Source organism: Ursus maritimus, unplaced genomic scaffold, assembly GCF_017311325.1.
Source record: "Ursus maritimus isolate PB19 unplaced genomic scaffold, ASM1731132v1 scaffold_5, whole genome shotgun sequence".
Classification (NCBI taxonomy): domain Eukaryota; kingdom Metazoa; phylum Chordata; class Mammalia; order Carnivora; family Ursidae; genus Ursus; species Ursus maritimus.
Genome location: NW_024426663.1, coordinates 8,949,473 through 8,973,245, shown reverse-complemented (window position 1 = coordinate 8,973,245; position 23,773 = coordinate 8,949,473). Strand labels below are relative to the sequence as shown.

Here is a 23,773-nt window from a genome sequence, read left to right as displayed (position 1 = left end):
TACCAGCCTGTCTGTCCTCAAGGCTCAGCTGCTTGAGGGGAAAGGACCAGACTCCTCGGGTCATTGTGAGAGTGAGGGAGCCTGGCGTGGGGCCAACCCTCGGTGAATGTCAGCGGTTCGGGATGGTTGTTAAGTGCAGAGGGCTGCCTGCCCAGAGTGCAGAGTGGTGCAGGCAGCTGTCATGTGGCAAACTTGGCCCGCCGGGAGACTGGTCAGCACTGCGCACGGCTGAAAAGGCGAGAAGGGGCAATGGGTTTCTCTCTGCAGGAAATTAATAGGGGACTACCACGGGGATGACATCACAAATACAAGGCTTAATGAAGCTTATGCTGTTTTATCTTGCACAGCCTGGCTGATAAAGTCTATTTATTGATTATGTAGTTGGTTCTGACATATACCAAACAGTTCCATTTCAAAAGGTCTATCATCCAGAAGTTTAATTCCTTTTTTGTGCTTGAATTCCTGTATTTGGAGGCAAGGATTGTTTCACTTTAAATTTGTGTTCCACTTAAAGGCTTGTTCAGGGGTCTTATTTCTTGGTTAATTTGGCAACAGCAGCTTCAAGTCCTCATAAACCATGTTAAGGACTCTTTCTGAAGTGCACATCGTTGTCCAAGCTAGCGAGAATTAATGACGATTTCTCTATTAAACTTTCTGATTAAAGATGTTCAAGCAAAAGGTCTTTATTTTAGTGTAGAATTGCTTTATGGTTATGCAGGAAGCTGGCGGAAGATAACATAATATGCAAAGGCTGTGGGTTTTTAACATGCTGCTAAATGGGCTTTGCCGCTGTGGGCTTTACATGAGTCTGAACCCTCTGACCCCACTGCACGACGAAGAACATTAAGGGTGATCAGATCCTACACTTACATGACAATTCAGAGCATTATCTTCAGTTTCTGTGAGTGGATTTTGAAGTACAGTCTTCATTTTGGGGGAAACAAAGAAATGTTTACGGATCTGATATTAAGATCTGGGACCTGTCTTTTTTTTTTTTTTTAATGATAACAACTCTTTTACATTCTTTTTTTTTTTTTTTAATAATGATTTTTTATTATATTATGTTAGTCACCATACAGTACATCCCCGGTTTTCGATGTAAGGCTCGATGATTCATTAGTTGTGTATAACACCCAGTGCACCATGCAATATGTGCCCTCCTTACTCTTTTACATTCTTATGTCTTAAACGTGACATCTCTCTAGTCTCTCAATCTTGAATTTGGGTGAAAGCACTAGCAGTAGTAGAATACGGACACCGCACAGACGTAACCATAAGCACCGGGGGCTTAACTGATGTGCCAGCTTCAGACCTCGGCCTTAAAATGACATGAGGTGATTTTTTTTTTTTTAAATGTTTGTTTTTTTTTAAGATTTTATTTATTTATTCGACAGAGATAGAGACAGCCAGCGAGAGAGGGAACACAAGCAGGGGGAGTGGGAGAGGAAGAAGCAGGCTCACAGCGGAGGAGCCTGATGTGGGGCTCGATCCCATAACGCCAGGATCACGACCTGAGCCGAAGGCAGGCGCTTAACCACTGTGCCACCCAGGCGCCCCGACATGAGGTGATTTTGATGGACAACCAATTTTACCCCCCAAAAAACTTTTTTTATAAATTTATTTTAAAAGAACCTTTGTTTGGGACACCTGGATCGCTCAGTCGGTTAAGCGTCTGCCTTCGGCTCAGGTCATGATCCCATGGTCCTGGGATCGAGTCCCCCATCAGGCTCCCTGCTCAGTGGAGAGTCTGCTTCTCCCTCTGCCTGCCGCTTCCCCTGCTTGTGCTCTCTCTCTCATTGAACACACAAATAAATAAATAAAATCTTAAAAAAATATAAAATACCATCTTTGAGTGTGAGATAATGACCTTCCAACTTAAATAAATGAAAGAAAGAAAAAAAGAAAGAAAGAAAGAGAAAGAAAGAAACTTTGTTTTTACTGTTTGCCCTGTACATTTAAGAGGGCAATATAATCCAGGCTAACTAAGATGAGGTAATTAAACTCTAAGCATACTTCTGTAATATGTAGTCAGTCACTAAAAACGTTGACTGGGGTCAGAATCACCTGGGATTCACCTGTGAAACTTTTCACATGTACACTCGCCTGGAATGACCTCTCAGATTTAAATGAGATACTGAATGAGGAAGGGCTAGGACTGATCCAGTATAGACCCTGAGCATCTTTATTTTTAATAAGTGGCGTAGCATAAATCCAATGCACAGCACTGGATAAAAAGTACCATTGACAAAAGTTGTTTAATAATATGTAAAAATATCCACAGCATAGGAAATAAACCGTTTACTATGTACAATATGATTCCACTGGGAGGAAAAAAGGAAACAAAGTCAACAATACTGATCCCTAATGATATATATGGACAATAATTCTAGAATGCCTAAGTTCCGAAGATCCAAATTTGCATTTACAAGTCAGTTCTTTTTTATCTGATAGATTAATTATCCAGGGTCTGTAGTATTCCTCTAGTGCATATATTTAGCTAAAAGGGGAGTTCTCCCATATTCAGTGATAATTTAGGGTTGATTATAGGTGCATGGATATCTCCTAAATCTCTAGTTCCTACACTTGGCTACGTGGGTTCTTCGAAATCTTCCCACATCCCACGTCTGGCAGATACATCGAAATTTGACATGCAGACCTGGATATCCACTTGGAAAGGAAACAGAGAGAGAAAGCCAAGTGCTAAATGAAATTCTATCCTAGGTCACATTCTTAGAGAATTTTATGGCCCCGATTGTAGTCTAATGTTAGCTAAAAGAAGCCATAAATTTCAAACAACCTCATGTACTTAATACAAATTTTGCTTAGAACTCCAGAAACTAGACCTAAGTATCGTGCTCAGTATGTCGCCCACATGCATCTTTCAAGTCTTTCACTTCAGATGACATTATCCTTTGAGAAGTCCTCCAACCTGTGCACTTTCAGCGCCATCACATTCCTTTAATTAATGTGCATGAGTTACTATTTCTGGAGTCTTAGCTCTTCAACAATATTTGATTCCCAGGACTGACTCACACTTACTTGCCTATAAACTTTCCCCTGATCTTATACATCAGGCAATCTGAAGCAACACCCATTGAGACTGAGGTTCCATTTCCCCTTAAGCAACTGTCATCTTATTATTGAGTTAGAAGAGTCGGTGGCACTTTTTAATCTTATCGGATATACTATTCCCCTGTGTTCTCACAAGGCTGTGCTTCTGCCTGTTTGTCGCCATCCCAAGGCTGCCTTTGTTTATTCTGCCTGTCAGTTGTTTTCATTATTATCCTCTGGCTCTCTTCCTCTTGGATTCTTTATTTCTTAGCTGTATGATGAGAGAAAAAGAAAGAAGGGGGGCGGATTTCTTTCAAGATGGGATTTGAGAGTATTTTCCCATATTCTTTTTGTGTAGTGTTGAAATCTCCAGCATAGTTGTAGTGTATCTTGTGCCCAGCAGACTTTATTCTTATTCACGAGGGGTGGGATCTTGTTTTGCAAAACCAGGAATAATAAGTAGGAACGGAGCAAACCCAGGAAATGAACCTGTCCGCCTAATCTTTTCCCAGTTGACCCCTCCCCACCACTGGCATCAGGCCCTTCAATGAAATTGTCCAAGGCTTGCTTTGTTTTATGGCACCTAATGTTGTTTTAGATTTACATTTTGAAATGACATGCCTTTTGCTGGCGGTATTCGTCATTTCAGCTTGCAATGAGTTGTGCTTTGAGCTATAATTATATAAATACTTTGATATTATACTCTTTCTTTAGGATGTGAAAAAGATGGTTATATACCACTCTATACCGGTAATTTACTTAGCATTCAAATTAGATCTTGAGATTCTGGAGGAATGCATGAGTCACTGAGAGTAAGCGATGCGAGGGAACTCTGAGGAATGTTCTTTTTCTACCTCTTAAAGATATTGATTTGTTTCTAATCATAGAAACTAAAATTAAACACTTATCTAGTGAGAGTTCAATGTGGAGCAAATAAGTGGTTCTTAAAATAGTATGTCAGAAGGAGAAAAAAAATCAGAAAATGGATAGAGAAGTTATACTTTGAATAATTTTTGCCCTTTACAAAGGCAATTAGAAGCTCCTCTTGCATAAGCAGGGGCCCAGGCAAAACATTTGGCTTTCCTTCCTAATGAAGAGCCATAGAGATTGTATGTCTTCACGATCTCTTTTTCTCCCAACGGTTCTCCTCTCTGTCCTTCCCTGAATATTTTGCTTAATATTTCATTTTATGAATTTAATGATAGCCCACTCTTTAAAAAAAAAATGTTTGCCTGGTTTCACAGCACTACACACACTGCATTAATATTAAAAAAAAAAAACACAAAAAAACAAAAACAACTGCTGGGGTCTCCTACACGGATCCTGCCAGCTCAGGGCTTTCCCTAAGACTGTGTCCTGAGCCTTTTCTGTCCACCCTCATGACTTCACGGTTCACTTTTTGAGTGATTCCCAAATATGTAATTCTCTGACTCTTTCTTAAACAGGAGTCACAGAATCCCACTCTTCTGCTGGGTATTTCCACCTGGATTTTAAGTGTTGCTTTGCACCCAACAGTTTAATTCTTGATAAAATGCACTTGACCATGTTGGCTTATTATCAAAATTCCCAGAATGATTCAAACTTAGGAAGTCTACTAATATAACCCACCCATAGCAAATGAACTTAAGGGGAATGGGAACCATCCAGTCATCTACACAGGTTCTGAAAAATCAGAGGAGTCACCCTGTTGTTTGACAAACGCCTCATGGACCGGCAAAGGGATACTGAAAAAGAGAGAGAGAGAGTAGGAGGTGGATACAGTCAGATCAAGAAGTTGGATGTCCATAGAGTGATGTAAGCCATTTGATAAAAACAAAGATAAGATAGCAAACTGCATCACATACCAAAATAAATTTAAAGTGAATAAAAAACAAAGGCCTGGCACTCCCACCTTAGAGCTTTTTCAAAGTTAATTCTGCCAGGGGTGATACTGTGGGAGGGCTCTGGAAGGGAGGAAGGAAATTCTACACTTAAGTTGAGAGAGTCTGTGGAGATGGAATCCCCCTTATTCCTTCCGTTTCTCTTGGTAACAAATTTAGGCTTATTAGCAGTAGGATTTTCTATGATTTGTGATCTGTGGTAAGTTCCACTTGATTCTTTCCTTCCAAAGTATCTACTTCAACCTCATAGGCTAACTGTATTCTTTGATGCTAGAAAACAAAGCCTCAAGTTATAGCAAGTCCATTTTCCAGCCATTCTCTCTTTGTTACTTTCTTAAATGGTGACCTGAATATCTCGTGATGGGATTTTTAGGCTTTAAATTCTTATTGCCATTGCAGTAAGTGAAGGGTGTTTTATTTCCCCTGGAAGTTGTGAGTCAAAATGGCTCATAGTAGGTGTCCTGTGTTTTCTAACCAACCACGCTTGCAAGTCATGGCGCTATAGTTCGACGTAGAACATCTTTTATTTTATAAATACTCATGTACTCAGATACACATTTTAGCAGTAAATGATGTTTTATTAGTTTCATCAGTGAAAAAGAGCTAGAAGATGCAGTTTTGCACATACCCAAAACTTAAGATCATTTTAAGCTATTTAGCATTTTTCTACGTAAGGGGGACTGGAAACTGGCCTGGCAGTGCAGTATTCCGAATGTGGACAAAAGTAGGTGAGCCACACCCGAACCAGGAAAGGGAGCTCGTGCTGAGTATTGACCGTGCATGCTAGTCTAATTTATCTCTAGTTTTTGCTTTGTTTTCTCTCTCAACTCATTTTTGTTTCTTTTAATGTCTTTCAACCACTGTTATTAGGGGAGAAAAAGAAATGACATTGGGTCAGTTCCAGTGTCCCTTTAACAAGAGTACAGTGTTCATCCAGGACAGTGATTTTCTTTCTTTGGTACTTTTGTAAAGATACATTTTCTAAAAAAGGATACATTTTCCAGTTTTATTTTCTAGTAAATTGTTTCTTCATATCACATGCCAGTGACTGCTGTTATTTTGAGATGGTAATAAATTTGTGTTATGAATCCTTTTGCTCATGTTCTGACCACTCACTGTGGTTTCTGTTGTGCGGTGTTGTGTGGTGTTTTATGCTACTCAGCACTCTGCTGAAATCTGGGAGGGAATATATTGTGAACTCATAGCCCGGAGCTTTCATTTTGTACCTGCATACTGCTCTCAGCACTTTAAAAGGGGTCTTCCATTAAAACAGTGTGTGGGGGCATATGTGTAGTTTCAGCCTATTAATTATTACTTTCTCTTTTTGTCATATAATAGTTCACTCTCCTACTAAATGAAGTTGTCAAATCATGCTCATCTTAAGGAATGAGAAAGATAATTTATACCATCAGAGCCTTCTATCCTAAGAGCAAGAAAACAGCTTTGTTATACAGCTATTAGGACTGTTGAATGATGCGGTCTCTTGTGACAGTTTGTGCACAGAAGTGTAAGTTGTAGTCACAGTCGTGTCCTTTTCTCTTAACAGTTGACTTCAAACCTCGTGCCAGCATGGATACTGTTCATCACATGTTACTTTTTGGATGCAATATGCCTTCCTCCACTGGAAGTTACTGGTAAGGGATAATGGGCTCACGGTCAAACGAGGTGTAGAAAATGTATGTTTTTTGTAAGTACAAATTGCATCTGTGCAAGTATTTTGCAGCTGATTAGTAAACAGGTAGAGTATTTACTTTTCAGGAAAGGACATGGTTCTTTTGCTTCACGTGGTTATCATGGTCTGATTATCACAGTTATTTAGTGTGCTATGGAGCACATCCATCAGTCTTTGACACTGACTTAATAAATTTACGTCTGTTGTCATAGATAGTGTATCAAGGTACAGACAGCTTATAAAAAAAGACTGACAATTTAGATAATGGATGCTCTGATGTTTACTTTTTTAAGATCATGCTTCAACCCAAAGAGCACCAAGGCTCTGTTCATTGAGCACTCTTTTATCCCAGACACCGTGCTAGGTGATCTGTATACGCCATTTCTTTTTTTCCTAAAATTTTTGCAGAGCAATTAATATTGTCCCTACTTAACAAACAAGGAGCCTGAGCCTCAGAGAATCAGTATCATATTAAAGGTAACTCAGCTGGTAGGTGTCAGACCAGGATAGAACCCTGGGTTGTCTGGTCCCAAATCCAAAGTTATTTCCATTTCACCACACTGCCTTCCCATTGACTCAAGCAACTGTTGCAGTTTTAGAATTTATTTTAATCACTGTGATGAGTCTTAATATCTTTGCTATGGTCAGTAAACATCTATTAAATGCCTGTTATATGCCAGACTGATAGCAGATGCTGTGGAAGGTTCTAGAATAGATAGATATGTTTTTTATCCCTAGAAGCTTACAGCATATGGCTTGAGATCTGTCCTTTCATTTTGTTCTTTGGTGTTCATGAAGATTGGTGAGCTTTGAAAATAGCCATGCATTGTAAGTCTCCTATTTATAAAAATAGTCAGAATCGTTGTTAGGTATTGAGCACTCCAGAATGACTAGTGTGTCTTGCTTTGCATTGAAGAAGGGTCTGTTTTGTGCTCCTGTCCCTGGATAATCACGTACACTGATAGCCTTTCTGTGCACATCCTCATATTTGTCAGGCTGATGCAAGGCACACAGCAACTGCATTCCGGTCGTTTTTATAACAAACAATCGTAATATATATTTGGAACTGTTAAAAGCACAGGGCAATTAGTGGAAATCTCCAGGGACCAAGTACCATCAAAGCATTTGTTAATAGGCTTAAGTTATTTGATGAAAGGGTTGTATCACATAGGAATCCAGCTCACATGACTGGGTTTATGTAAAAGTGGGGCCAGCAAATCAAATTAATACACTTTGCTATCAACATTCCAGTTTTTGCTCTTCAGTATATTTTTGTAAATAAGATTCTGGAATTAAAAGATTATTCTGTGACAGCTTCTTCTGAATCTTATTCACCAAATCACATCCTTTGGCTTTATGTTTTAGAAATATTTCTTCTGAAATTAGCAATATTTACCTTTGGATTAGAATTCGTGAAAACGCTGGAAGGGATGTTAGCTTTTAAAACCTGCTTTACCTTTACCTTGGTTAAAGAGAATGAGTGAAAAAATAAAACGTCACTAAATGTTATTATGGTTTTAATCAAGAAAAGATCTTATTATAAAATGAACTAAGCCTAGTTCATTGTTCTCATATCAAGGGAACATCAGAGCAAACATTATTTTGGTCCTGTAAAAATATTTATTAATATTCTTAAATATACTGTTTGGAAATTAAAGCTAATAAAATATATTTTCCATAAGACTTCCAAGTGGGGGAAAGAGAATTCAAAGAAAATGTAAATGAAAGTGAAAATAGCAATTTTGCATAAAGTAATTGCTACACGTATTATTTTGCTAACACTATGACTTAAAAGGCAGCATAGTAGAGTGAAGGCGTACTGAACTAACCGGCTGGATTCCCTGGGCAAATTACTTATTTCATGTGAACTGCCCTCGGTTTCTTCATTTTAGCAAGGGACTACCACTAGATCATTTGTAGAACTCCTCTATGCTCTAAAATTCCATAAGTCTGTGAATATAAATTGCATGCCAATGCTGAGTCAGATTGGGAAGTCATCATCATAAGATCCGTGCACTGGTCGACTCACCTCAAGCAGGCAGCCCCCTGCATTTTGCCATTCCTTTGCATCCCTGAGTAATTAGAGCTCTGAATGGCATAGTCCGTAGGTCATTTTAAATGGATTTCTAAAATCTGCCTTGCAGCATGTATTCCCAGCTACTCTAGAGGTTCGTTATGATTGACTTTATAACCCTACAAGGACAGTAATTGATGGTGTTATTTATCATCTTTTAGCCAATCCCAAAGTGTTCACCTAACATTTAAAAGCAGGATCTTTTCAATATATACATGTAGTATCTGTTCAATATGTAAGCTAAGAGGTATGCATTCAGTGAAACTGTCCTGGTGACTCCGACTTCCACGGTCCAGTCTTACTCTCCATTTAAGAATGATATAGGCTTGGGGCGCCTGGGTGGCACAGTGGTTAAGCGTCTGCCTTTGGCTCAGGGCGTGATCCCGGTGTTCTGGGATCGAGTCCCACATCGGGCTCCTCTGCTATGAGCCTGCTTCTTCCTCTCCCACTCCCCCTGCTTGTTCCCTCTCTCGCTGGCTGTCTCTATCTCTGTCAAATAAATAAATAAAATCTTAAAAAAAAAAAAAAAAGAATGATATAGGCTTTTTATCCCCCAATATTTGGCAAGCCCAATGCTTCTTTAAAACATTGGAGCTCACAGGATATTTCATGGACTAAAGTTTGCAGTTGCTTCACAAAAACATCTTTTACTCCTTGCCCCCAAAGCCACACAGGCTCAGCCATGGAAACAGTCAGCGGATGTTTTCCAACTGCTTGGCCTCTTATCCTCCCACCTGAATTACAATACTAATAACAAAAATCTATCAGTGTCAAAGCCTTGCATTATTTTTCTAAAATGGTTGAGTCATGAAATTTATCACACTCATTTTACAGTTGCAAATCTATTCCTCAACTGCTCCAAGATCTAGACAGTAGTTAAATTAAGATTCCCAAACTTTCACATATATTTTTGGATATGATACCTATAATGTTTTTTGATGCTTATGAATATCAAGAACTCGTTCACACTCTGGGGAAATCTTTATGGGGATACAAAGCTGTTTTAGGCAAAGAAGAAAAAGCTAATAGGATATTTTAACACCCAAATGTCAAGCTTCGATTTCCTTTTCTTTTCCTGTTTGTTAGCTAGGATTACCCCCCTGTCTTCACTTGAGAGTTCTAGTTTCATTGGCAGCAGATTGGCAAATAGGTATGTGTCTCTAATAAAGTAAACATTTTCCCCATGAAATTATGAAGATGTAATTCATCCCCTGTCTTCAGGCAGCACTTTTAATATGAAAGCAAAGAGCTCTTCTGATGATGTTTCACTGTTGTGCTGCCCTCCTTTGCTCTTTGTAATTGCCTCTTTCTACTGTTCATTAAAATATATTTACAGTTATATTAAGTTTACATGAAAATAGTAGACACAGCATGAAGCAGTTTTCATTATGTAGTCATTTTAATTTTAAAATTTTTTTCCCCTACACATATTCCAGTCTTTTGTGTCTCATTCCAAATTAGCAGCTCACACTGGTAATGTGTCTAGTTAATTATATGCATGTGCATTTAAATTGCATACATTGATGTGAACCTTTTAATATACTGTGGGGTGGTCCCTTTATAGTTAGAGTGGGCCTGGTGCTCAATTCCAAATTAACATACCTCTCGAGGATGCAAATAAGGACCAGCTGATGGAAAAGCAGCAGCTCTACTGGCCCATGTGAGGAAGGCAGCAGTACCTGTCAGATGTATCCCCTCAAACCTTCTTTACCAGGCCTTTAAAGGAGGAGACAATTCACTGTATCGGGGGACCCACAGAAAGTAATAGCACCAAGAACGGAGCAAGCATTGCTTGCTTTGTTGGATTCCACTGGTGCTTGCAGACTTGATTCAAAGCAGAGTAGTTCTAAGTTCCTCGGATTTCTGGGCTGAATATGAGCCATAAGGGAGTAGATGCTTTGGGGGGCTTTTCTATGGTCAGTAAGGAAATGAGGTGCTGAACACTGGGTAATTTAGACGTAAAGCACCTCTACTATAGCTCTTCACTAAAAAATGGTAGCTTTTAGGAGATCTTAGGAATTGACATAATGCATTTGTTTATTCCTGTGAACACCTTTATTTTTATTCTAACAATCAGGTTTTTTAAAAAAAAATAACGCGTGGTTGGCAATGGAAAGTATTTCAGGCTTTGAAAAGCACGATGTTTTGTTCATACAAGTTGTTTGACATTTGGGATAATTTGGGAGCACCGCTTTTTGTGATGTGAGTTTGTACAGACCTGTGCACTTTTATCTGCTGAACACAGGACCTAGGGTTTAAAGCAATTTATGACTGCCAACTGCAAGATTATGTGGTCACAGTATTGGGTGATTAAAGGGAACGGGCTTCTTCTATACCCTGCCTTGTACTTAGGTGTCATCTTCCATGCATAACTGAAATTATTATGTTTAGTCCTAGCAATTAATATCTGATCGAAAACTATTTCTAATGATGCTTGTGACCAACTCCTTTTTACAAATCAAAGATGGCTTCTACAGGTTGTTTGATTGTTTTCGAAAAGAAGAATCCCAGCTGGTTCAACGAGGCTATTTCCAGCTGTTCTGACTTGGAACCCTTCTCAGGCTAAAGCAGTAGTGCTGTACCACCCTCTGAAGCTTTAGCTTAAATCCCTTTCAACTGCTTCTAGTTATTACCCACCTGCTGGGTCTTTTTAAATGCCGCTGTCTCCACAGGGTTACAGATGCTGATGAGCTGAAAGAGAAGAGTAGCTAAAACATATATATATATATAGCAGCCAGTACGTGAGACACCCTGCTTGGTTACTCATTTAAATGACTGTCTTTTTAGGGTGATATTACGTCTACAGCTTAGTTGCCTCCCTCATGATGATAGTGGTTCTTTGGCTGAGAATGGTATTTGCATATGCTGCCTTTCTGCACCCTCTCCGTAGCCCAGCTGCCTGTCATCTGTATCTTGCGCAATCCCCTCTCTGTGTCTTCTGCCACAATGAAACTTCTGGAGTTAAACATACATAACATCCTTGTCGGTATAAATAAAAATAACACAGTCTCCAAAACCTGTGCTATACCTTGTTCTAAGCACTGTAAAATGTGCCTTTGATGGTAGTCGCAAATTTTAGATACAAATCGCTACTAGGCTAAAATTGATTGTATCCGTTTTCTTTTCCTAGTTTAATATTGTAATCATTTCATATGATAGTGCGTATCAGGGTAGTATGAGGGATCTTTGTTTATATAAGACACGCTTGGTACTTATTTTTACTTGTGGTTACCAGTGATAATAATCCTTGGCTAATTTTTTTAAAAACTTTATTTCGGAGGGAGAGAACAAGTGTGGGGGGGGGGCAGAGAGAGGAAGAAGCAGACTCCCCGCTGAGCAGGGAGCCCCACATGGGACTCAGGGCCCGCTCCCAGGTCCCCAGGATCAGGACCTGAGCCAGCCGAAGGCAGACGCTTAACTGACAGAGCCATACGGGTGCCCCTTCCTTGGCTAATTTATAGAAACCTGGATTAGAAGTGTTGATAGGAGTTCCCTAGCAACTGACTACTTCCTAGTAGACTAGTGTCATCTTTAATAATGTACAATGGCATGATTGTAACCATTTTGACAATTTCAACAGAAACAAACATTAGTGGTTCTTTCCTCACAGACTAGTATTTATGTTAAACAGAAGAGCAATATTATAGCATAGAGGTATAACATTTAGCATAGAGCCAGTTGTAATAAACGTTGGTCAGATTATTTAACCTGTGTTGGTCGGTTTCATCTGTAAAATGGGACTACTAATCCCACCTTACTGGGCCGTCATGAAGAATAAGTAAAAGGATGTAAATAATGGTGCAGTGCCTGGCACGTAAATGTACTTAATAAATGGTAGTTGTTATCCTTATTTGTTTAATTAATAAAATATTTAACCATCTACCATGTGCCAAGCACTTTGTTAGGCACTGAAAATTTGGTGTGAACAAAACAGACACACCCTCTTTCTTATAGGCTTTATGGCTTCTTTAATCTCACTAGGAAGGTGGGGTGTGGATATTGGGCTGTTTATCAGGCTGGTGCCTTTTAATCACCACTCTTATTTAGCTTTCCCATTTAATATCCTTCTAATAACTATGTTAATAGTAATACCTATTGCATACCCATTGCATTGATATTCACATAAGATTTGTCTGAATTGGGATGTGTGTTCTGTGGGTTTATAGAGCAGTTAATGAAATTTGAATACCTGACCCATTCCAGGTGCAGTTTTGAATTATAAAGATATCACATATATGCCATTGATTATATATTGTGTTTGTTAAAGAAACGTTCTAATATTGGATTAGTTTTCCTGTGTCCCTGATACTTAATTTATTAAAATTGGAATTTAAGGCTACATGGACCTAACTTGAAGGCATGACAATTTTACTTAAAAAAAAAAAAATTTTTTTAAGGATGCCTGGGTAGCTCAGTCGGTTAAGTGTCTGCCTTCAGCTCAGGTCATGATCCCAGGCTCCTGGGATCATCCCGCACTGGGGCTCCCTTCTCAGCGGGGAACCTGCTTCTCCCTCTGCCTGCCACTCACTCCCCCTGCTTGTGCTCGCTCGCACATGCTCTCTCTCTCTCTCTCTCTGACGAATGAATAAATAAAATCTTAAAAAAAAATTTTTTTAGAAAAAAAAAGAAATGAGTTGTCAGTTCTGATCTTCCCTGAGTAACCTTGGATTTTAAGTAGCCTTTAACTGATACAACTAGAGAGTACTTTAACAGTCAATCATGCTTTATTTGGATAATTCAAAATGACAGGTTAGCATTTTTCAGTGCTTGGCATAGTCTGAAAATATTCATGCCATCTGAATGGTTTCCCTATGGATTAGAGGTGAAAAGGTTCTAAAGCAAAGGTCCAGGAATCCAGAATAGTTTTCTTTTCAAAAGTTAATTCTCATAATTTTTACTATAAATACTAAGAAATCACAAGGGAGCTATGTGAATCTTTTCACAATTAATTGGCTTAATCTGGAGGAGCCTTAAGGAGAAGCTGCTAGAATTGTAAGCCTAAGAACCCTAGTTGATGAGGCCTGAAATTACAAAAGCCATTGATCAAGGGTTACGTTGCTTTCTAGCCTGAAGACTTTTCTTATTAATAAGAATAGTAAAAAAAAAATCCTCTCTATTTTTATAGTACTCTTTGCAAAGCCAAAATACCATCTTTATCTCTTTGGTCTTTTTTTTTTTTTTTTTTTAAAGTAATCTCTACAGTCAACGCAGGCTTCAGCCTACAACCCCGAGATCAAGAGTTGACCGACTGAGCCAGCCAGGCACCCCTCCCGTGGTCCTTTTATGTGGAGAAAATATGTTATTTTTCATTTAACAGGGAACATAGAAATCTGAAAATGAAACGGTGCAGGGATTTTATTCAAATGCTCTTTGCCACTCTGTTGTATTTTCCCATTGTATTATCTATTCTAGAACCCGTTTCTCTTGGCCTCTTATTTTTCTCTTCTCCTCGTCCTCTCCCATATTAAGTTTTAGGATTAGTTTCAATATCCCAGTGCCTTCCAGTGAGTCATTCTTTACTCAGTCTTGAGTTTAATAAATTTCTTAAAAATTATAAAACAGGATTTGAAAAGTCAAGGTTTGCTTTTGGAGCTGTTCTTTTGCCAGAGCTGATGAGAAAATAAAATGCAAAATGATTGTCTCTTTGCAAATAAGTAAGAACAATTACCTAGAATTTGATTTTAGAATTGTATACACACATTGCAACTTAGGTCAGATATTATAGAAGTGTAGTCACCGAAGCTTATCTTCATAGAACATCATTTTCTGCCCATAAATCAATCTCCTGAATTGAGATAGAAGGGAGTGTGACATGCAGAGCTTTGAATCATGGCTTGTATATGTGACCTTTGGAAGTTAAACTCTCTGAGCTTATTCAGCTGTAAAGCATAACCTATTTGCAATGTTTTTGTGAAAGCTGATTTCTACAAAATACCAGGCAAGTAATAATTCAGATTTATCGTGATTTAAATATTTTAGTTAAAACTTCCTGAGGAAATTAAAAAAAAAATTCTTTATTATACTTGACGGTACTATAACATTTAGGCCAATTCAAATCTTTGTTCGTATATGAAAAGTTAAAAACTTACTTGGAAGTTAACTTCACCAAACATTTCTTGAATATTTACTAAATGCCAGGCAGGATTGCAGGTGCTGGGAGTTTATATTAAACCACAAAGTATGCACAGTCTGGTTGGAGAGGAGATAAGTAAGCTGATACCTAAGATGGATGCTGTGGGGGCGTCTGGGTGGCTCAGTCGTTAAGCATCTTCCTTCGGCTCAGGGAGTGATCCTGGGGTCCTGGAATCGAGCCCCGCATTGGGCTCCCTGCTCTGCGGGAAGCCTGCTTCTCCCTCTCCCACCCCCCCTGCTTGTGTTCCATCTCTCGCTGTGTCTTTCTCTGTCAAAATCTTAAAAAAAAAAAAGATGGGTGCTATGGTTAGCGAGTGGAAGTTGGCCTGGAGGAGGATCAGAGAAAGCTTCCCTCAGGAGGAAGTCTGAAGGGAGTCTTGAAGGAGAAAGTTAAGTATAGGTTTGTCAGGCAGAGATTTGGGGAAGGGGTTTTCCAGGCAAAGGGAATAGTACAAGAGAAAGACTTTAAAAACTGGCAGAAACTTGGCATGACTAAAACGGGACTTTTTTTCCTGAGATATAAAAGGTCCCAGATAATGAAAAGCCGTATGTGTTATGCTACAATGTTTGGATTTTATTTTCATGTTATTTTTGGGAAGCATTGCAAAGATTTTGTGCCAGCAAATGACCTAATCAAGTTTGTAGCTTAGAAAAACTTACTAAAGCAGTTTTCTCTGTTATATTTCATTCTGGTTCCTTCTAGTCATACGCGGAATTGACTTCCCTATCAGAGGAAACAATTATCTTGTTTAACCTAAGACTGTCATCACACTGAGCGAGGCACTTTTGTATATTTATGGTCTTTGGGGAAGGCTATGAAAACTGCCACCCAGATCTTTAAAGTTTAGTAGCTCACAGTAGTGAGATACAAAGTTCATCACATCTGACAATCTCATTTCTTAAACTCCAATAACATGAGGCCCAGGGGGAAAACTGCTTTTGGGCACCGTCCAATACCCTAAGCCTTGTGGCACAGTGGGCACGAGGGTGTAACAGATATTTGTTCCAACACACACGTCTCACATGATAATGATCCTTTGTTGTAAGTATATTGTTCTTGACAGTGAACACGAAGAAACCACTGGCTGATGTGTTTTACGTTGCACATTACCCCATTTCTTTCTACATCCTGATTAATAGAAACAAAAGCGTTTGCTAAATAGAACCTTATGGGGACCTCCTGGTTCCCGGTGCCTCACTCCTTCATTCAGATGGTTAAGAGGTGTCTGTCCTTACTGTCTATTCTCCCACCCATTTCTGGCCATAAGCAGGAAACATGGTAGGAGTCCCTGACTCTGAGTTTGATTTTCTTATCTGTGTCCAGTTTCTAGCCTCAGTTCCTAACCTGTTTAGAAAGCTACCACGGGCTGCCTTCATTTTTCTCCCAGGCCATGACAGTGACCATTTTCTCCTGTGTGATCCAGCCTCCTGGCCAAGAAGCTGTATTTGTCCCCGTCCTTGATAGCCCTCGAGCCTTTCGAGTCTAAACCCTTGACTTGGACCTTGCTTGGTGCCAATTTCCCAAAACACAGATCTAGAAAGGCAACATAAAAACATCACCGAGTGGTGTTTTGAACAAATCCAATTCTAGAACAGAACAAACTAAGAGATACAGTGTCATGGAAAAAAAATATGTGTTGTTTGGACTCAGGAAGCTTACCATTTATGAATTTGGATCAACCAGTGTGGCTTCTTGGAGGGTCAGTGTGGCGGGAGCCGTATGCACATGGCCACCACAGCCCAAGTGGGAAGGCTTGCACGCTGGCCTGTGAGGGTTTACAGACATGCCCACGATCCACAGCGGCTGATGGGAGGTTCTGGGATTCGACTCCAGATGCGTCTTTCTGCCTACACTCCTTTCACTGCACAACACTGCTTCTCAATAATGAATCTCTAGATGGAGTGAATGTTGTGTTAAAGAATGCATTACCCTGGTATAGTGCTTTGAGGTTTGTAAAGTGCTTTCACTTCTATCTCATTTGATTTACAGAATAACTGTGAGGTAACTATAACTAACTCTGTTTTACAAGAGAGAAAACTGAGGCTCGGTAGATTAAGTGACTTGCCCAACATGAAACAATTTATAAATGGCACAGCTGGTACTCATATACTCAAAGTCGTGTATGTAACACCAAGAACCCCGTGAGTGGGATACACTTGTATTGCTCCCCCTGCTGAAGGTAGGTACTGTGCACTACTGTGTGTTGATGGGCCAGAGATTGATCGATGATGCTGATCCCCAAGGGGAAACGTGGGTGACATTTCTTTCAGTCCACTTCCAAATGAACACTGTGTTAGCTCTGGTTTCGCTGTGCTCCGTGTTGCTTACCTTCTTACCTGATTTACACAGAGTACCTTCCCCATAGGAACATATCAAATTATAAATTGTCTGTCTGCCTCACAGGATTGTCTCACATCGGGCAACACACAGACACATCTCCCTTTGTATTTACTTTTTTCACATATAAAATTATTCTTTGCTCTGGTCTTTGTTAGGGTCTTAAAGCTGGTATGACTGCAGTCATGGTATTTTATGTGTTTTATTTGTTTTCAAATACCTTCCCCTGTCCTCTCCTCCCCGTGGTGAACGATTTGTGTGTTTTGCTACTTGAATCTTCACTTACGGCTTTTTTTTTTTTCCCTTCAGGTTTTGTGATGAAGGAACCTGTACAGATAAAGCTAATATTCTCTATGCCTGGGCAAGAAATGCTCCTCCTACCAGACTCCCCAAAGGTATACCTGAGGCTTCTTGCATAGTCTTCTCTAAAGGTGTTTAATTTCTGACCCCAAAGTACTTTTTATCATATGTCCTTTCCACAGTTGTCAACAGTGTTTCATTTTGCAATTTCACACTAAAGATTACCTGTATTACCTGCTTTGTACTGAAAAGGTTTCATTTAGGTAGTTACTCTTTCTCTTCCTCTCTTTGGTAAGTAACTTGCCCACACAACAGTTTCGATAGAGTTAGAAAATACCCGAGTATACCTCAGGCCACCTTTTCCCACGACACATTGGTTCTTGGGCACAGGAGCATTTCATGAGCCAAGAGAGCTAGGAATTAAATACCTTGCTGTTTCAGTAAACAGATTTTTTTTTTTTAAAGATTTTATTTATTTATTTGACAGAGATAGAGACAGCCAGAGAGAGAGGGAACACAAGCAGGGGGAGTGGGAGAGGAAGAGGCAGGCTCATAGCAGAAGAGCCTGACGTGGGGCTCGATCCCATAACGCCGGGATCACGCCCTGAGCCGAAGGCATACGCCTAACCGCTGTGCCACCCAGGCGCCCCCAGATTTTTTTTTTTAATAGTCTTGGAACCTGGCTATTTCATGTAATGCCAAACTTCAGCTGGCTTCCTGACTCCACTCTAAACTGTTCATAACTTCCAATGTGTGAATGAATTACCAGGCTTTCTTTTATTACCTTGGTGTTTCTGAATATCAAAGGACTGTGTGGTTCTGTAGCAGAATAGGTCTGCCATGGTTCAGGGATGGTGTCTCGGATACACGGGCTCCTCTCCTGCGTCCCTGACTTTGCCAGCTCTAACTGATGTCTGTTTTGCTTTGCTTCAAATGAGCTCCTGAATCCTCTTAATAGTTTACCAGGCAGCTGCTACCAAACAAGTTTGGAAACTAATGGAGGGTGGGGGGAGGCTGTTACAGATTTGTTGACATTTCTAACATCCATTAGTTGAGCAGGTAGAAAAAAAATTTTCTCTGCCTATAAATATTTTCTCTGTAGATTTTTTTTAAAGCTTCCTAGCAAACCCTATTAATAGTACAACTATTAGGAACCCTTCAGATTCCGAGAACCTATTGACACACTGGACTTTGTAATCTCACTGATAACTGATTTCCTCAATAACGTTTTCGCCAATACCTGTTTTCATATGGGAATGAAAGCATTTCCCCTGAGACGCTCCTAAGAAGTCTGTTTTCTATATTCAATTATTTCAATTAGAAAATAAAAATCAACGTGAATATATTCAAAACAAAATGAAAGTATGGGTTTCTGTATGTCTGTTATATAATCGACAAGGGCAGGATTTTGTTTTGTTCTATTTCTTTCAGAATGAGTGCATTCTCCTCTTACAGTGTATGTGATTACTCCGGTTCTGAAATGGGAAGTAAGAATAGAATTCTGTCAGAGCTTTGAGAAGGAATGATAGATTATATTAGAAATGTTCGGTGAATTCCTAGTTCATTTTCTTTTTCATACAACATAATTTCATATGTTATATGCTATTTTATTTCCCTTTGGATTTTATAGATCAGCAGCCTGAGATTAGTTCCTTTTTAGCCTTTGATTTCTAAAATAGTAATTTGTCTTTATAAATCTTTAGGTGTTGGTTTCAGAGTCGGAGGAGAGACTGGAAGTAAATACTTTGTACTACAAGTGCACTATGGGGACATTAGTGCTTTCAGAGGTAAGTTTTGAAATGTTGGAACTAAGCACAACTTTAAATACTATAAATATGTAAAATATATATAAAAATGTAAAATGTACATACTAACTATTGACCACACTTTCTGCCCACTGGGAAACAACTGCTTTTGTTTCCTGTAATTTGAGACTATTGAAGAAATTACTTTTATTTCAAAAACTGTATTCTCTTATACATCCTACTGTGCGTCTTTCTCTTATGCTGACTTCAGGGTTCTTTTGCTTTCCAATGTATTGTTTTATCTAACCTCTCCTATTAGGGGGTTCCTTCCAAGGAGTATTGTCAGAAGAATAGGGATTTAGCAATTCATTTCCATTGTTATAGGCAAGCCACTGGAAGAGTCAACATGTTTTGCAGTACCAGGAAAGTTCTCCAGTACTCGGTTCATGTCAGTGCTTTATCTGTGATTTATATTGGCCACTTCGTGAACTCATCCATCGTCCACTGCACTGATGCCCAGACCCCGTCTTCTCCTTTGACACCTGCTAAACATCCCCCTGGACAACTCATTGGTCTACCCATGATTACAATGCATTTCATTTTTTCTTTATTGAAGTATAATTGACATACAATATCCTATTCATTTCAGGTGTATATCATAGTGATTCAGTATTTTTATACATTATGAAATGATCCCCATGATAAGTCTAGTTACCATCTGTCAGCATACAAAGTTATTAAATATTATTGACTATATTCCCTATGCTGTACATTAATCCCCATGACTTTATTTTATAACTGGAAGCTTATACTATGTACTCCATTTAAATCCTCCTTTTCTTATTATAGAATCATTACATGAGGAAAGGGCCCTGTTCCCAAGGCAACCAAGACTGGTACTTGTTCCTTCTGCTGCATTTAGTCAAACTCCAACTGCCTTCCAGGTTCACACTTCAGTGTTCACGGGAGTGTAAATATTAAACAATCTTCTCCTTGGCTTATCAGCTTTTCCACTATGTCTTGCTGACTTATACATATTGCCCCGAGTTCTATAATTTAACATTATATTTCTGCTAACTAACCTCATACATTTTCCTCTCTAGACACATTAGCTTCCTATCTGGCAACTACGTCGTGAAGTACATGTCCATCTCTGTCTATGGAGTGTCCTCTGGGGCCTTTGCTGAGAGTGCCTCATGTGGTATTCTCAGTATTCAGGACTGGGACAGTAAATACAGTCTTTGTCTGGAAAAAGATATTAAAAGGGATAATTTTATATGATTGAAAAATTATCATTAGCACTGCCATCAGATTTTTGTCAATTAAACAAGCTCCTGTGGTCCAGCCCATGAACCTAACTTCCAAATAAAACTTGCTTTTATATTAAAAATAAACTTTGAGTTATAGTATACAAATAGCTTTCCATTTTTGGAACAGAACCTAAAATCTTAAGTTGTTAACTGTAGTGTTGAGACAGGGTTTTGTTGAAAACGATGGAATAAATGTTTGTGTTTGAGGAACAAAGACAGAAATGATCTGCTCTAAAAATTTACCATGTTGGTGTCGGCACAACAGGCAGATTCCAACACTGCTGACTTCCAAAGCGTTGACAAGACTGTAATTTTCCCAATAAGGCACAAGGCTTTCCCTGACCACCTCAACTAAAGTAGCTGGCCATACCCACACACATTCCCCCACCCCCACTCTGTCCCTCTGTGGAGCCCCGGACTTCACTTTTCAGCCAGATTCCTCCCACCTTTGTAGTGCGTCCTAACAGATACCACACTGATACCCTAGGACGATGGATCATATAGACTCGTTTTAAAATATAGTACTGTCATAATTTATTACTGGTGAGGAATTAATTTTGTTTTGTTATTTATGTTTAATCTAGGGATAACTTAAAAGTTCTGAGATTTAATACATAAATATACAGTTATTCTTTCCTGTAAGAGACTGATGAACTTTTATACAAATTTTTCATTTTTTTCACTTTTTTGAGAACCGTTTTTCTAAAAGAAGGCATATGTGGGGTATGAGTTAGAAACATTACTGGTACTATAATTCATGGACCTTACTTAACATAATAAAAATGTAAACAAAAAATTTCACCCATGTAATTTTTTTGATAGTATTAAATAAGATCTCGTGCCTTAAGCTATGCATGACTTAGAAAATCAATAAACGCATGGGAAGATATCAAGTCTCACTTAAACTGGAGAGCATTTTACATCTATTAAATCGGGGTTGAGTGGAGATTGAATTATAAAACCAGGACTGCCAGGGTTTGAACTAATCTGGCACAGTTTGGGAAGCTTTTTAAATTAGTGCAGTGTTTTGAAAAGCAACTTTGTCATATTATATGCATTTTATAGAGAACATTAAAATCTTTCTCAAGGCTTTTATCCTAAAGAAAGAGTTGTTGTTTTTAAATGAGCTACCTACCCATAGTTGTTTATGCCCCATTAACTATTACTATGAAAAACTGGAACTTTAACAAAGGTCCCTTGATAGGGGACTGGTTAAATAAATGGCATAATAGCAAATCATAAAAATTTATATAGCCTATATAATAACAAATCATGAAACTGTATGTATGCTTGCATGTTCCCAAGTGTTATAAAAAACAAGGAAGAAAAAGAAAACTGTCAATACGCATGAAAGTCAAGATTTGGACTTAATGTTAAAACTGTTGATGATATTTTTAAGAATAGAAATTAAACATCAGAAGCAGACTAACACTACAAGGAAGTTATTGCACTCCTGAAAAGTAGGAAAATGTTTGACTTAAGGGTGTGAGTATTTATCCATACACGGAGTATTTATCTCTACATGAGAAACCTAGGACTTTTCTTTAATAAAACACCAACAGTGAAGGAAAAATCTTTTAAAATTTGTTGGAATGTGATAAAGTATCAGAAGCCAGATGGGTGTGTCTTGGACCATGATCTCTATTAGTAGGAAAAAATGGAGTGTGATTTTAGAGTGAGGTCTGTGGGATTACATGAAATATTTGTTTTGGTTTGGTCTTTGTTTGTTTTGGAAATTGCGCAGAATGGGAAGCTGTAAAGGCATCATTTAGAAACAGCCACCTTTATTAAACACCATGTCAGTCACAGTGTCGGACCCTTGCTGGTGCTGGGTATCCTAAGCTTCCTGCCCACAGGAGTCTCGTGTATGTTAGCAGGAGAGAAGCACAAAATCTGTATTTATAGACAATACGAGAAATGTAGACCAGCTCCAGGGACTGTGCAGAGGTGAAGCATTGCAGGTTTGCTGGGAGGGGAGGGGACGTGTCTGGGAAAGGCTTCTTAGCAGATGAAGAGCCCCCCCCCCTCCGGGTAGGCAGGGGCCGGGGGAAGACACGTTCCAGACAAAGGTAAAAGCATGTGCATAGACACAGGGAAGTGAAAAGCCTCATGTCCACAAGGAACTTTGGGTAATTTGGTAGTACTGGAGTGGGAAATGCATAGAGAAGTGGCAAGAAATGAGAACGTTGGTGAAGGGTGGGGCTGGACCATACAGAGCTTTGTTAGGACTTGATTCTGCAAAGCGCTCAGAGTGCTTATCAGCCAAGGAGTAGCCTAGGCTTCAGTCCTAAGCTTGACTGCTAGGAAAGCTACTAGCCTTATGAAGAAAAGATTGGAGCTTTAGCAGGCCAGAGTGACCCAGGAATGAGGCTCCAGAAAGCCAGAATGAGTCCTTTTTTAAATGTACACTTCCTAGCTTTTTATAAATCAATATTCCACAGGAAAAATAATGTAATATAATTAGACATGATTGTCCCAGGGAGCCTGACTGGCTCAGTTGGTGAAGCGTACAACTGTTGATCTTGAGGTTGTGAGTTCAAGCCCCACGTTGAGTGTAGTGATCGCTTAAAAATAAAATATTAAAAAAAAAAAAAGAAATGAATATTCTGTATAAATAATAACATTTTGCAGGGGTTAGGTAATCAGAGTCTAAGACCAGATGGCCTGGCAAAGGTACTTGGTAGTTCTGTTACCCTCATGAAGTTTCTAGACTTCTCTGCCCTCATCCTCACCTATAAAATAGCATGATAATGGTTCATATAAAGGTAGCTGCTAAGTACTCAGTAAATGTTAACTGGTATCATTATAGTCCCTATAAAAGGCATCAAGTTGACATAAATAGCCCTAAATGCAACCTTTTGGTCATAGTTGCCCATAAAATAAAGAGTGTGTTGGTTACTTTTCAAGGGTGTTATAATTTCTTGTTATATTAGACACAGAACTATTCATAGCTGTCATGTTGTGTCTAGAAGTTTCCTAGTTATGCTGTTTCCTGTTCTCCACAGCAGGTTTTGTTACTCAGAGTTCACTTATAAGATAAACTATAAGACTGTCCCTGCCCTCAAGGAAATTAGAATAATGGGAACTAGAGATTCCTCCTGGCCTTCTTCTTCTTCTTTTTTTTTTTTTTAACCCAAGTTTTTGCAATAAAGTCTTGTTCCAAAGAGAAAATTCTCCTGAGATTGTTGCAGAAATTTGCCGCATCTCTTCTGGGTGTTTTGGCCCACGGGAATCTTAAGAAAACTGGCCTCTCCTTTGCAGAGTTACTGGT

At 39.0% G+C, this 23,773-nt stretch overlaps 1 protein-coding gene across 22 annotated transcripts in view; it reads left to right on the top strand.

Moving 5' to 3' along the window:
- Positions 1-23,773, top strand: part of PAM (peptidylglycine alpha-amidating monooxygenase) — a 149,443-nt gene that overhangs the window by 37,881 nt on the left and 87,789 nt on the right. For all 22 annotated transcript variants that reach the window (XM_040622035.1, XM_040622034.1, XM_040622033.1 and 19 more), the window contains exons 4-6: positions 6,478-6,565; positions 17,457-17,542; positions 19,151-19,234. In XM_040622035.1, coding sequence (XP_040477969.1) covers positions 6,478-6,565; positions 17,457-17,542; positions 19,151-19,234 — 258 coding nt within the window. The remainder of the gene's footprint in view (positions 1-6,477; positions 6,566-17,456; positions 17,543-19,150; positions 19,235-23,773) is intronic.